Here is an 11,329-nt window from a genome sequence, read left to right as displayed (position 1 = left end):
GTGCAATGGGAATTCAAAACTATGATGAAGATCATGATTATCCACTTTAGAGATGTTTTCTTCAATTTCTTTCTAAAATGAATACAATTTATGGTAAAATGATTTTTTCCCGGGAATTTTACTCTTCAATTCATCCATGTACTTGAGCTTACTAATAATCATATTTCTTCTATCACTAGCTGACTTAAATAATAACTTTTTCGTTAAGAACTCTCTTCTAAATTCCAAAGGAGGTTCAGCTGCAAGATGCTGGAGAATGTTAGTGGGAGTCGTAATAATACAGCCCAAAGCAGATCTCAAAGCAGCAAATTGGATTCTATCTATTCGTAATAAATTTTTACCGCTAGTATCTCCATAAAACATAGCTCCCCAATCAAGTCTAGCCCTAACTAATCCTTTATATACAGTTAACATAGTTGAAGGATGAGCTCCCCATTTCAGACTCCCTATAGATTTCATAACACTAACCATTTTCAAAGCTGCTTGTCTAGTGTACTCAATGTGTCTATTCCAATTAAGTCTATTATCGATATAAATTTCTATTTCTATTAATTTATCCGCCAAAACCTGTATATTAATATTGTCGTAAGCCGATTCAATATCCAAAAAACTTGACATCAATACTTTTTGTTTAATAAAACTAATATTAACATCTGTAATGAAGGAAGATAAACTATCATTGCAAGATTTTAATCTACGAAAACCGAAAAATTGTTTAGGAAAGAAATGTTTATTTTCAAGGAACCACTGAATTCGATTATTAATTATCCGTTCAAAAATTTTTTGAATACAAGAAGAAAGAGCTATAGGCCTATAACCTCGATTTTTTGGTTTAGAAATCAGGAAAACTAATTGTTTTTTCCAATCTCCAGGAACTTTATTCTTTTTAAAAATGAAGTTAAATATTTTTGTCAAAAGATCAATTGATTTATCTGGTAGCTGTTTAATTATTCTGTAAGAAATCAGATCTTCTCCAGGGGCTGAATTAAGTTTTGCACTGCCAATCGTAGCCTTTATTTCTTGCACACTCATGTCCTTATCTAATAAATTGTTAATCACTAGAGATTCTTTAATGTTTATAGGAACTGAAGGGACATCTGGGGCAACTTTGTTGATTGATTCAATAATTTTTGGATCTTCAGGAGAATTATTTAGTCTATGAGAATGATTTAATTTTCTATTCTTAAAGGCCTTTATATAACCCCATATTTTATCCATCGCCATTTCCGGATTCAACGTGTCACAAAAAGCAACAAAAGATTTTCTCTTAACTCGGAAAATTCCCTTACGAGCTTTATTACATGCTTTTACATATTTATCATTATTTTCCTCTGTAAAATCATTGAGTAAAACTTTTAACTTAGATTTCCGATCTTTCACTAGTTCTGAACAGACTTTATTCCACCAAATTGCTATCGGATACTTTCTAGGAATTAAAGAATGGTCTGATTTTTTACCACATGAATCTAATAGACAATCGATAATAATCTCAGTTAATTCGTCATATGTATTAAGGAAGTTTTCTTCATTAACATTCATTAAATCTTCATTTAATTGAGATTCCAATTTGTTTTTAAATAGTTTCCAGTCTACATTAACTGTTGAAATTTTAACTCTATCCGTTTGCTTTTGAAATTTACCAAGACTGAAAAGAATACTAATAGGAAAGTGGTCACTGCCGAAGGAATCTCCCCCAGCAGACCACTGAGCAATCACCTTTAGTTCAGCAGAGCATAAGGAGATATCCGGAACACTAATCTTCCCCTCGGAATTAATTCTCGTTCTCTCTCCAGTGTTTAAAATTACTAATTCATTTTTAAGTGCTGATTCTAAAAACCAAGAACCCTCCGAATCATTGAGTTCACTACCCCATTCATCAGAGTGTACATTGAAATCTCCACAAATTATCACATTGTTTAAGGTTCTTTGAACAAAATTAAATAAATTCTTCCAATCTTGGACTTGAATATAAAAAGATGGCGATCGACAAAAATTATGGATTTCTATTTTTTTTTATTCCATTCTATTTCAATCCCTACCCATTCAATTCCTTTGGGAAAATTCAATTTAAGTTTTTTGTAACTCAAAAAAGATCTAATATAAATAATTGAGCCCCCTCCATGAACTTCTTTAGGTTGATTAAGATTAACATAATAAAAGCCTTTAAGATCAATTTCTTTTCCATCTTTAAAAAAGGATTCATTCAAACATATAATATCAAAATTTTCGGCTACAAACGTANAAAGATGGCGATCGATAAAAATTATGGATTTCTATTTTTTTTTATTCCATTCTATTTCAATCCCTACCCATTCAATTCCTTTGGGAAAATTCAATTTAAGTTTTTTGTAACTCAAAAAAGATCTAATATAAATAATTGAGCCCCCTCCATGAACTTCTTTAGGTTGATTGAGATTAACATAATAAAAGCCTTTAAGATCAATTTCTTTTCCATCTTTAAAAAAGGATTCATTCAAACATATAATATCAAAATTTTCGGCTACAAACGTAAACTCATTCCATTTATTTAATAAACTCCGGCAATTCTACTGTAAAATACGTAAATCCATTATTTACATAAACTCTTGTATCGGTCCTCCGCCAACTTAATTCCCTCTACCACTTTCTTTTCATTACCCAGAGTTTCCCTCAAAATCTGAATAAACTTGTTGATTTCGATCATGAAGGACTGCTTAAGATCCAGCAAAACATGACCTTGAGGTATTTCATGTCTTGTTGTGGCCACCGTAGTGCCAGTAGAGGAAGAATTGTCCGAGCTATCTCCCTCCCCCCCATTGTTCAGATTATTGAAAACATGAATATTCTCTTCAAAATCATTTCCTTCCGTTAAACGTCTCTCACTATGACGAGTAACCAAATCCTTAGCCTCTTTATAGGAAATTTGAAATGACGTACAGGCTATCATACCCTAGGTGGTATAATAGTCGAATTAAAAATCACGAATAATCGATAAAAAACAAACACAAAAAAAAGGGATTAAATCATTCGAACACAGAATTGGATGGGAAAAAGCCGTTACGGCATAAAAAACCCAGATTTATTGATTAGGATATAATGGATCGATTACAACTGCGAATGACACTTGTTTTACATACACATACACACACGCTACCACACTGCAAAGTCTGTCCTAAGAACACTACGATGTGAAGTGTCGGACGCAGCTATGGACATGTACACACACACACGCGTCGATAATGCGAAAGATAGGTTATGGAATCACACGTTGTGTGATTCCGAGACGATATTCGTAATTAAATTACGAAGATATGAGGTGGCCGTTGCACCACCTCCGATACGTTTTTAGATGAAGTGGCCGTTCGCCACTTCAAAAAAAGATGTAGAGGAAGCGGCACGTTGCACCATTTCCAATACGATTGGCGTTGCCGTTCACTACACCGTTAATCTGAATTGATTTTTACAGATTTTGCGAAGTAACTGTTTTAGATGTCAGATTGACACTTTGAATTAATAATAACACTGATTTCACACGAAAGATCGATTGACAAACTTAAGTGCTCGAATAGCGTCGGTTTTGACCGTTACACGTGGTGTAATAGATTAGGTTGGGTTAGCGTCAGTTGGGCGCTTCCCCGCGAGAAACTAGCGAGTCGAAAGGGGGAAAATTCGCAGCGGTGGCGTGGCGAACTAGATAAAAACTAGCATTCAGCGCGCGCGTAGATTTGAACGGGTTACGATGTAACGTACTCCCGGCAAAAGCTGCGAAATAAACCACCAGTGGGTTGTTGTGCAGTAGAGGAACGTATGTACGATAGATTGATAAACGATATAACTGATAATTCTAGCTATGACTCATAGCTAGGTGACGGGTAACAGACAGAGGCGGGTGATGTTGCGTTTATAGGTACCGCTGGCGGTCCTAACTGATGCAACTCGAGCGATGCCGTCACTCCCAGGAAACACTTCGATGATCACGCCCAGCGGCCATCGTGCACAAGCGACAGCGTCGTCCATGAGGAGAACCACTGAACCGAGTTTCAGTTCAGCAGTAGACGTAAGCCATTTTTGGCGAGTTTGGAGTTCATGTAGATATTCCTTGTGCCATTTATTCCAAAAGTCCTGTTTGGCCTTGGTGATGAAGTTATAAGTGGACAGGCGATTATCTGAAACTGACGAGAACGATTTTTCGGGTAAGGCATTGAATGGTCGGCCTATCAACAGGTGGGCTGGAGTGATAGCCAAGGGATCATTGGGATCAGCCGAAAGAGTACACAACGGTCGAGAGTTTAAGATCGCTTCAATTTCGATCAGCAAAGTATTGAGTTGCTCATAAGTGAGTCTTTGGTCCTTTAAAACGCGTTTCAAATGATGTTTGAAACTCTTTACAGCTGCTTCCCAAATCCCTCCAAAGTGGGGAGACAATGGTGGATTAAAATGCCATGTGATGCGTTTAGATAGAGCGTAATTGCCCACGCTTTCCGCGAATTCGGGGCTAGAAAGAAGATTGTACAATTCGCTGAGCTCTTTACTAGCTCCAACGAAATTTGTACCGTTGTCGGAGTAAACCTGTTCAGGAACACCTCTGCGGCCGGTGAACCTGCGAAAGGCTGCCAAAAATCCTTGTGAGGAAAGATCAGTCGCTAATTCAATGTGAACAGCCTGAGAGACCATACACACAAATACACATCCGTAAGACTTGAGAAACGATCTGTTACGATCTTTCTTCTCTTTGATGAGGATTGAACCAAAAAAATCAATACCTGTCTGCGAGAAAGCGGGTGCTTCGTTCACTCTAGATCTAGGCAAATCTGCCATCTGAGCATGAACTAACGTTGGTTTCTGACGAATGCATTCGATACAACGACGAACAATCCTTCTGATCTGATCCTTACCGTTCAGAATCCAGAATTTGGATCGAATCGCGTAGAGAGTACTTTGAATCCCTGTATGGAGATTCGAATGATGAGCCCGACGGATGATCATGTCGGTAACCGGATGTTTACTAGGCAACAAGATTGGGTGTTTCTGATTGTACCATAGTTCGAACTTCTTGAGCCGACCGCCCACACGAAGCAGTCCCTTGTCGTCTACGAAGGGATGCAATTGATCAAACGAGGTTCCCTTTGCTGATGAACGAGTTGAGTTCGTCGAAGATTGATTGATTGTGAGCCTTCGTACTTCAACAGAGAAACGCTTGTGCTGAACCATCCTGACGATTCGATGCTCAGCCTCGTCAAGTTCTTTGACAGTGAGTGGACGATTCCGAGGGGTTTGTGGATACTTCCATCGCCGGATGTACGTAATGACTCTTACAAATCGTTCGAAATCAGAGAACTGAGAATACAGAGAGTCACATGAAGTGGTAGTGATCAGGCAGAGATTCCTTTTCAGTCCTTGCACTAGAACTGCGGAGGGTACGATGGATTGCGGCCATCCAGGTTCTTCGAGAATTAGCCATCTAGGACCTGAAGACCAGAGAGAGTTATTGACAAATTCAGACGGAAGTTGTCCTCGAGATAACGCGTCAGCTGGATTGTCTTCGGACCGGACATGTCTCCAACTAACTTGATCACCTAAAGTTTGAATATCTGCCACTCTGTTTGATTCGAAAGTTCTNGAGTTATTGACAAATTCAGACGGAAGTTGTCCTCGAGATAACGCGTCAGCTGGATTGTCTTCGGACCGGACATGTCTCCAACTAACTTGATCACCTAAAGTTTGAATATCTGCCGCTCTGTTTGATTCGAAAGTTCTCAGAAGACGAGGAGCTTTCTTAAGCCAACAAAGAACGATGGTGAAATCAGACCTAAGTATGCCTGATCGATGGGGAAGTCGAACAGAGCCGTAGTTTCCACATATAATTTTTTGAGGATGGTCGCTGCGCAGAGTTCCAACCTAGGGATTGTAACTCCGCCCAACGGTGCTACCCGATATTTACTACATATCAGTCTGATCAAAACCTCACCCTGAGGATTACTGGATTTGAGATACAGACAAGCTCCATATCCGTGACTGGAGGCGTCACAAAATCCATGGATTTCGATGCGAGAGGGATTTTCGATTAAAATCTGTCGAGGAACCGAGACTTCACGAATTTTTGGTAATTGGAGTGCTAGCGACGTCCATTTTTTGTGGATATCTTGAGGAAGAGACTCATCCCATGTAATCTTTGCCTTCCAGCAGTCTTGAATTAAGACTTTGGCGAATAAAGTCACGGGTCCTAAGAGTCCTAGAGGATCGAAGATCTTTGATACTTCTGAGAGGAGTTTACGTTTGGTTGCAACAACGTTAGGATCAACCTGAGTCAAAGTGTACTGCAACAGATCACCTTGGGCATCCCATATGATACCCAAAGTCTTCTGGACTGGATCATCTTTGATCAAGCAATCCAAATCAAAGAACCTTTTATCAATCTTATCCAAAGCTGAACGATGATTGGATGACCATTGGCGGATGACGAAACCGCCGCGAGAGAGCAATGCGATCATATCATCTCTAATGGTTATAAGTTCGTCTAGAGAATCTGCTCCGGAGATGAAATCGTCAACATAAAAATCACGAAGTAGAAGTTTACTGGCACGTGGGAAGTTCTGTGCCTCATCACGCGCAAGTTGTATGGTACGAATCGCTAAGAACGGAGCAGCGGCTCTACCAAACGTCACGGTGTTGAGTTGAAAAGTTCTGAGTTTGCCTTGGTAAGGCCACAGAACCCTTTGAAATTGTCTGTCGTCAGAATGAATTAGAATCTGGCGGTACATTTTCTCAATGTCCGCTGTGATGACGTACCGATGAGTGCGAAAACGAAGGACTTGTTCGAAGATAGTATTCTGGATTGTGGGGCCGACCAGAAGAATATCATTAAACGAGATGCCAGTAGACGTTTTAGCCGAGGCATCGAACACTACACGAACCTTGGTAGTTTCACTGGACTCCTTGATAACGGCGTGATGAGGAAGGTAATAGCCATCTTCAATCTCATCGCAAAGAGTCATATGACCAAGGGAGATGTACTCCTCCATCACTCTGGTGTATTCAGATTTCAATGAAGGATTTGATGAAAGTTTTCGATCCAAGGAAGAAAAACGTTTGAGCGCTTGCGAACGAGATTCGCCAAGATTGAATTTTAAATCTCTGAATGGAAGACGAACTATGTACCTACCAGTAACATCTCGTTTGGTATGTGTAACATAGTGTTGTCCACAAGAAATTTCGTCACGAGATCAAACGGGTTCGTGATCGAAGTCTTCGATAATCCAGAAACGTTCGATGAGCTTATCTAATTTAACGACGTTGCAAGGAGAGGTTGTTGAGGCCGATAACAGTTCAGAGCCTCCAGCGATGATCCATCCTAACCGAGTCTTCTGTAAGACAATGGTAGAATCTCCATGCGACAATTTGATTTGTCCAATGGACAAAACTGACAACATGGTGTTGGAGGCTAGCAAAAGATCGATTGATCTTGGCAGATGAAACTGAGGATCCGCGAGTTGAAGATTCTTCGGGATGTCGAACTGATGTCGAGGGAAAACGTCACTAGGTACGACATCAGCTATCTTGGGAACAATCAAAAAGTTTGATTGTTGTTCAAAGTTATTGTAACTTGAATGAAGAGTCACCTGAACATATTGGTTCGAAACAGTGCACAGACCGTCCACTGCTCCAATGTTCACCGAACAATGAGTTTTACGCAATTGCAGGGCATTCGCGAATCGCTCTGTGATTAAATTCACTGTAGAACAAGAATCTAACAGTGCGCGTGCCGCGACGCAATTGCCTCGCTTGTGTTCAGTCTTGACAACCGCCGTTGTCATCAACTGTGAATCCGAGGGGAAGGCGACGGATGTGTATGTCTGATGATCTAGTCATTGCTGATTGCTGGCAGATGCCATGACATCCTTCTCCTCATGCAGGAGTGTGTGGTGTTCGCCTTTGCACCTTTTGCAGACCTGACCGCTCCTGCAAGGGTATGGATGGGCCCACAGACAATTTTTGCATGCTTTGATGCTTTTAATAAACTTCCAACGATCCTGGACACTGAGATCGTTGAAGGTTGGGCACATGTACAATCGATGAGCTTTACTGCATTTGGGGCAGCTCATCGACGGGGATTTATAAGAGGATGAATCCGATTTGGAAGACGTGACGAACGTCTAGGGAGTCTTCCTTGAGAATTTGTTGGCCGATTGAGGGAGACTTTCTCCTGGCCTTTTCTTTGGGTTGGGGTTGCGATTGGACATCGATGCGGAGTCGAGAGCTTGTTGCTTGAAGATAGCAGTCTGGATGAATTTGAACAGATCGTCTAATTTTGGCAATTCATCCATGTTAAGCTTGTCTTGCTATCGACTTCTCAGTGTCTGGGGAAGACAACGTTCGATGATGCGAACGAGTAAGTTTTCCCCAGGTGGAGCACCGATTCCCTCCAGGATGTGAAGGTGCTGACGAGCCTTATCCAGAAGTGAGAATAGGTCATCAGCTGATACCTGGGTGAGCTGTGGGAGGTCGATAAGAGCATTCAAGTGTTCTACGGCCACAATGCGCTTGTGGTCGTAGAATTCCAGGAGAGATTTCCAAGCTTTCGAATAATCTTGGTCACTGGGATCATATTGGCTGATTTTAGCCAAAGCTGGCCCAGTGAGAGAGTCAAAAAGTTGACTGCATTTCACTGCGTCAGAAATGTCGGTCCGGGAATGAACGAGAGCGATGAACTTATTTTTGTACATCGCCCAATTTTCTTGTTTTCCGTCGAACACGGGGATCTTTATTTTAGGGAGCTTTGGCAGTTCTTGCCGCTCCGTGAGAGTGATGTTATTCGGATTCAAGGTCGAGTTGAATACCGAATCCCTTTGTTGGAGTTTGGAAATGGCGCCGGCTGCCTGGTAGTATCTAGATTCGGTCTCTAGAAAACTCCCTGCCAGGCGATTGCTGCTTTGAAGTGAGTTTAATTCCTCATAGTACTTCATCGAAGTATCGAACAATGTCGACATTTTCTCCGCACGTATCTTTGCGTTTGCGGGATCGACATGTGTACTCTCGAGGTATTGCTCCAGCCTCCCCAACTGGAGATCGAAGAAATTCAATTTCTGTTCGAGGTACGCGACGCGTCTTTTCTCCTCTGAAGAGAGACTCATTTTTATGGAAAAAATGAGACTCAGAAGATATCGACAAATTACGATACGATGGGGTAACGGCTCGATGAACTAGTTTGCCGATCAAATGAAAGAACCGATTAAATCCACGTAGATCACGTTGGATTTAGATAAACTTCGATAAATCAGCGAAAATCTCGTAAACTAGGGCCGTAAACGAGAAAAGGGAAACGATCTATCAAATTGGTTAAACAACCGATGAATAACTATAATGAAAATCAAACGAGAGAGAAAACAAAAAATAATAACTATATAAGAATAGTCAAATGACTGGATTCAATGTAACAAAAAAGAAAAAGAAAATTCAAGAAGATGAATATCTAAAAATAATTGAATGAAGTTAATTAAATGTGCAAAGAAATAGAGATAGATAAATGTATGAACTTATCTTTGCACGTCTCACGATGTTGAACCAGCTGAGCGGTGAAGGTTCCTGGAACGGGAGTGACGATGACGATGAAACGATAAGACGTCGGACTTGAAGACTCGTCGACGAAGTTTTGGATAGTTTTTAATTTTTTAAACTGTTTTTAGTAACGTTTTTGTTCACTTTGAACACTCTTTCACACGTGTCACTCGCAGTTTTTATTAGAGGTTAAAATTCAAACCTCACAGGAGGCACCATGAAATGACGTACAGGCTATCATACCCTAGGTGGTATGATAGTCGAATTAAAAATCACGAATAATTGATAAAAAACAAACACAAAAAAAAGGGATTAAATAATTCGAACACAGAATTGGATGGGAAAAAGCCGTTACGGCATAAAAAACCCAGATTTATTGATTAGGATATAATGGATCGATTACAACTGCGAATGACACTTGTTTTACATACACATACACACACGCTACCACACTGCAATGTCTGTCCTAAGAACACTACGATGTGAACTGTCGGACGCAGCTATGGACATGTACACACACACACGCGTGTCGATAATGCGAAAGATAGGTTATGGAATCACACGTTGTGTGATTCCGAGACGATATTCGTAATTAAATTACGAAGATATGAGGTGGCCGTTGCACCACCTCCGATACGTTTTTAGATGAAGTGGCCGTTCGCCACTTCAAAAAAAGATGTAGAGGAAGCGGCACGTTGCACCATTTCCAATACGATTGGCGTTGCCGTTCACTACACCGTTAATCTGAATTGATTTTTACAGATTTTGCGAAGTAACTGTTTTGGATGTTAGATTGACACTTTGAATTAATAATAACACTGATTTCACACTGAAGATCGATTAACAAACTTAAGTGCTCGAATAGCGTCGGTTTTGACCGTTACACGTGGTGTAATAGATTAGGTTGGGTTAGCGTCGGTTGGGCGCTTCCCCGCGAGAAACTAGCGAGTCGAGTTTCTATTGTCTGGGATTATGGCAAACCAATTCTCGTTAACTTTATTGATTTCTGATTCCACCAACCTGTTTGCCGCGTCAGCAGAGGTACATACAACCAACACTTTATCAATATCAAGTTTCCTAATCCTTTGTACAAAACTGTTAACTTTGCGTAAATCCCTGGCTATTGCCATCTCATGTAGATTTCCAAGATGTTTATTCCTATCTTTGTCAAAAATGTAAACAGTATAGGGTCCTAAATCTTCATTTTTATATCTGTTATTCTTCATACCTGAGTAGTAATCGAACAAATTGAATTGACTGGGTTCCACAACGTCCATTAAGTCATTTAAATCAGATTTAGATTTTTTGGTGTCAGAAGGATCTAATAAATGCCTTAAAGATCTTTTAGTTGGAGTAATTGGCATGATAATTTAAAGAAATAAACTATTATTCAAATTATAATTTATAGAAGAAAACAAAAAACAAAAAAAAACGAAAAGATGATACAAGAAACAGAACACACCTTTGGAGACTGAAGAAATAGCTGCGACTTCAAAATTTCTATGAAAATTCACGTATAATATGTATCTCTGGTTGGAAAACACAATAGATCGTTGGAGCAATATCAAACACGTGTGGTCGGCTTCACTACTCAGAGTCAACTCCCAAATCGCATTCTTCTGGGCTTAAATTTATGAATACAGACAAACTACTATCTGCCCCCCCCCCTCTTCGAACGAAACGTGCAACCCTAGGGATACACGCGCCTGTCTGCAACCCCCTGTGAAAACCCCATTATCTTGTATTTTTCCCGAAATCGATTGTTAAAAAAATGATAGAAAATCCAAACATGTTT

The 11,329-nt window shown here is 40.0% G+C and overlaps 2 protein-coding genes across 2 annotated transcripts; both read right to left on the bottom strand.

Annotated features, from left to right (window-relative positions):
* Nucleotides 1–3,840: 3,840 nt before the first annotated feature.
* Nucleotides 3,841–7,001, bottom strand: LOC107038448. Its single transcript, XM_015257543.1, has 2 exons — nt 5,948–7,001; nt 3,841–5,447 (listed from the first exon to the last, which is right to left on the bottom strand). The coding sequence occupies exons 1-2, from the start codon at nt 6,999–7,001 to the stop codon at nt 3,841–3,843; spliced, it is 2,661 nt and encodes an 886-aa protein (XP_015113029.1).
* A 1,317-nt stretch (nt 7,002–8,318) lies between these two features.
* Nucleotides 8,319–9,110, bottom strand: LOC107038447. Its single transcript, XM_015257542.1, has one exon. The coding sequence runs from the start codon at nt 9,108–9,110 to the stop codon at nt 8,319–8,321; it is 792 nt and encodes a 263-aa protein (XP_015113028.1).
* Between the last annotated feature and the right edge of the window lie 2,219 nt (nt 9,111–11,329).

Source organism: Diachasma alloeum, unplaced genomic scaffold (assembly GCF_001412515.2).
Source record: "Diachasma alloeum isolate Michigan unplaced genomic scaffold, Dall2.0 Dall_scaffold_00284, whole genome shotgun sequence".
NCBI classification, from domain to species: domain Eukaryota; kingdom Metazoa; phylum Arthropoda; class Insecta; order Hymenoptera; family Braconidae; genus Diachasma; species Diachasma alloeum.
Note: the sequence above shows the minus strand (reverse complement) of the source record. Positions and strands in the feature narration are given on the sequence as shown.

What these genes read in the sequence shown, in the direction of transcription:
- LOC107038448 (XM_015257543.1), bottom strand. Translation starts at nt 7,001, where the DNA reads ATGGAGGAGTACATCTCCCTTGGTCATATGACTCTTTGCGATGAGATT. An exon ending in CAAATCCAGTAATCCTCAGG is followed by an intron (nt 5,448 to 5,947) that starts GTGAGGTTTTGA and finishes TCTGGTCTTCAG; the next exon opens with GTCCTAGATGGCTAATTCTC.
- LOC107038447 (XM_015257542.1), bottom strand. Translation starts at nt 9,110, where the DNA reads ATGAGTCTCTCTTCAGAGGAGAAAAGACGCGTCGCGTACCTCGAACAG.